This window comes from Haliotis rubra, unplaced genomic scaffold, assembly GCF_003918875.1.
Source record: "Haliotis rubra isolate DU_JTF1 unplaced genomic scaffold, ASM391887v1 Scf1291, whole genome shotgun sequence".
Classification (NCBI taxonomy): Eukaryota; Metazoa; Mollusca; class Gastropoda; order Lepetellida; family Haliotidae; genus Haliotis; species Haliotis rubra.
This window is the reverse complement of record NW_025765216.1, coordinates 37124-39442: the sequence shown is the minus strand read 5'-3', so window position 1 is coordinate 39442 and position 2319 is coordinate 37124. Positions and strand designations below refer to the sequence as shown.

At 45.4% G+C, this 2319-nt stretch overlaps 1 protein-coding gene across 1 annotated transcript; it reads right to left on the bottom strand.

The window, feature by feature from the left end:
- Positions 1-616: 616 nt before the first annotated feature.
- Positions 617-1300, bottom strand: LOC124266991. The gene has a single exon (XM_046701836.1). It carries the CDS (start codon positions 1298-1300, stop codon positions 617-619), a length of 684 nt encoding a protein of 227 aa, XP_046557792.1.
- Between the last annotated feature and the right edge of the window lie 1019 nt (positions 1301-2319).

Below are 2319 nucleotides of genomic sequence, written 5' to 3'. Positions count from 1 at the left end.
TTGGTAAGGCCAAACGGCATCCTGTTACACTCGTAGAATCCAAGTGGGCCGACTGAAAATGCTGTTTTCTTCTTTCATCTCCACCTGCCAATATCCCGAGCGCAAATCCAGCTTTGAAAACAAAGATGCTCCTGAGAGGCAATCCAGTGTCTCATCAATCCGAGGGATGGAATAGGCGTCTTTAATGGTCCGCTGATTAATCCGGCGAAAATCTAAACAGAACCTCAGAGTCTTGTCTTTCTTCCGTACAAGCACCACGTTGGATGAGAAAGGGCTATGCGACTCCCGTATGGCTCCACAGGCTAACATTTCATGAAGATGCTCCCTCACTTCCTCAAACATTCCAGGTGGTATGCGACGATGAGGGTCCTTAAATGGGGTGTCATCAGTGAGATTAATCTCATGTTGAACTGCAGTGGTGTGTCCTAAGTCTAAGATGTTCTTCGACATGATGCAATCCCATTTCTGAAGCAAAGTCATGGCCTGGTCCTTTTGTGCATCTGTTAGACAACTGTTGGAAAGGTCGATGCTAACTGTTGGAGCTGGAGTCGGTTCTGCATGTGTCTGGGTCTTCAGTGGTAAGGCATCAATAGGTACTTGGCTAAGTACACGGACCTCATGTAACTTGCAGAGTCTTGTCTTGGCTGGTATGGTGATGGTATGCTGAGAGGTTGCAGATTCGAACAGGAATCCTTGAAGAGTTACCATGTTTTCCAATATCTACAAGCCTTGGGCATACCGAAAGTCCTGTCTGTAGATCAGAATCCAAGTCGAAGTGCTCGGTAACTGCTGTTGTTCTTCCGGGTTGATGTCGAACAAGTCCATAAACAGTCATCATCTGGTTTGGCTGAACATTAATAGGGGACTTATTTGTGGATCTTACTTGACCGATGATTCCATTAGAGGCTTGGGACCGGACAGCTGTAACCCATGAAGGAGGGATGCTGCTGTTGACTGGTTCCAAGTAAGCTTCTACCTGATCTATAAGGTTGGTGCCGATTACCAAAGGGACTCTTCTGTTGTACTCCGTGTCACCAGTTACAAGTAGTGGTAGTGTGAAGTTCTTGTTGATAAAAGGGATGTAGATGTTAGCCTCTATGTATCCGGTGTAGGGAAGGATGTTATCACCTGCTGCCATTACTTCCACTTCAAAGTCAGTGAGTGCCTTCAACGGGAGGTGACTTAGACTTGACTTGTGATATCCTTCCGATACAGTGGAGACCATGGATCCAGGATCAATCAAAGCTTCACAATCCAACTCTTCGATGTTAACTGATGCCTCATTTGCCTTGCCTATCATCCTTTGGTGTAGGTCACTTGAGGGGCTAGTAAAGTCTTCAGCCTCTGCATGCCCCGCTGAAGTAGGCTGAATCAGTTTAAAGCTTCATTTCCTCTTCCTCTGCCAGTGCCTCTTCCTCTTCCTCCCCTGCCTCTGCCTCGAGACCGTGATGGTTGCAGAGGGACTTGTCTACAAGCAGAGACGGTTCGGGTGATCCTGGCACAGTCAGGCTGGTAAGGCCCAATCTTCAGCTCAGGGCCCTCGCCCCCTCTACACGCAGCCCAGACAGTGAACAGTACTTCTCCCAGGAAACACTGCCTAGTCGAACCCACCAAGAACTTTCCGGAGAATATGAAGGCTCCCCAACACTGCAGCCCACGAAAGTCTGGAAGACCTACTGTTATTATCCGAATATTCTTCTTCTTCTTCTTTTTCTTCTTCTTCTTATTATTTGTACAATTTTTTGTGACAGCTCTGCTGACCTAACCGCTGGGTCCATGTTCGTGAAACCTTCAGGGATGATAGCCTGTGTGCTGAAATTGATACATAGACTTCCGGCTTCCGGTAAAGGGCAGACAACCCAAAATGTCGAAATCTTTACACCTGAATAACTCAAAAACTATAAGAGATAGATTGACCAAATTTTCACTCAAAGTAGACAACATCATTCCCCATCAATTCAACCCATAGCGGAAGAACAAACTTTCCGCAATTTTGAAAAACCTGAATTTTTTGCCGATTTCCTCGTTTTGACGGTGCCGGTCTTTAAAATCTTCTCCTCCAGAACGGCAAATAGTGCAATCGCGTTCGATATATCATTTTAAAACCCACACTCCGGACTATTTAAACCCTTCAAGGCATACGGATATCTTGAATAGTTTAAGAGTTATCGCCCTGGAAGTCGGTGAATTTTTAAGACGCATTTCATAGGGTTAACAAAAGGTCACAACTCTGCGAAAAATGAATGGATTCCATTTTCTAATTACCAACCTGTAGGTAATTGAATGGGAAACATTTTTGCTTCACGTCATTGTTATGTA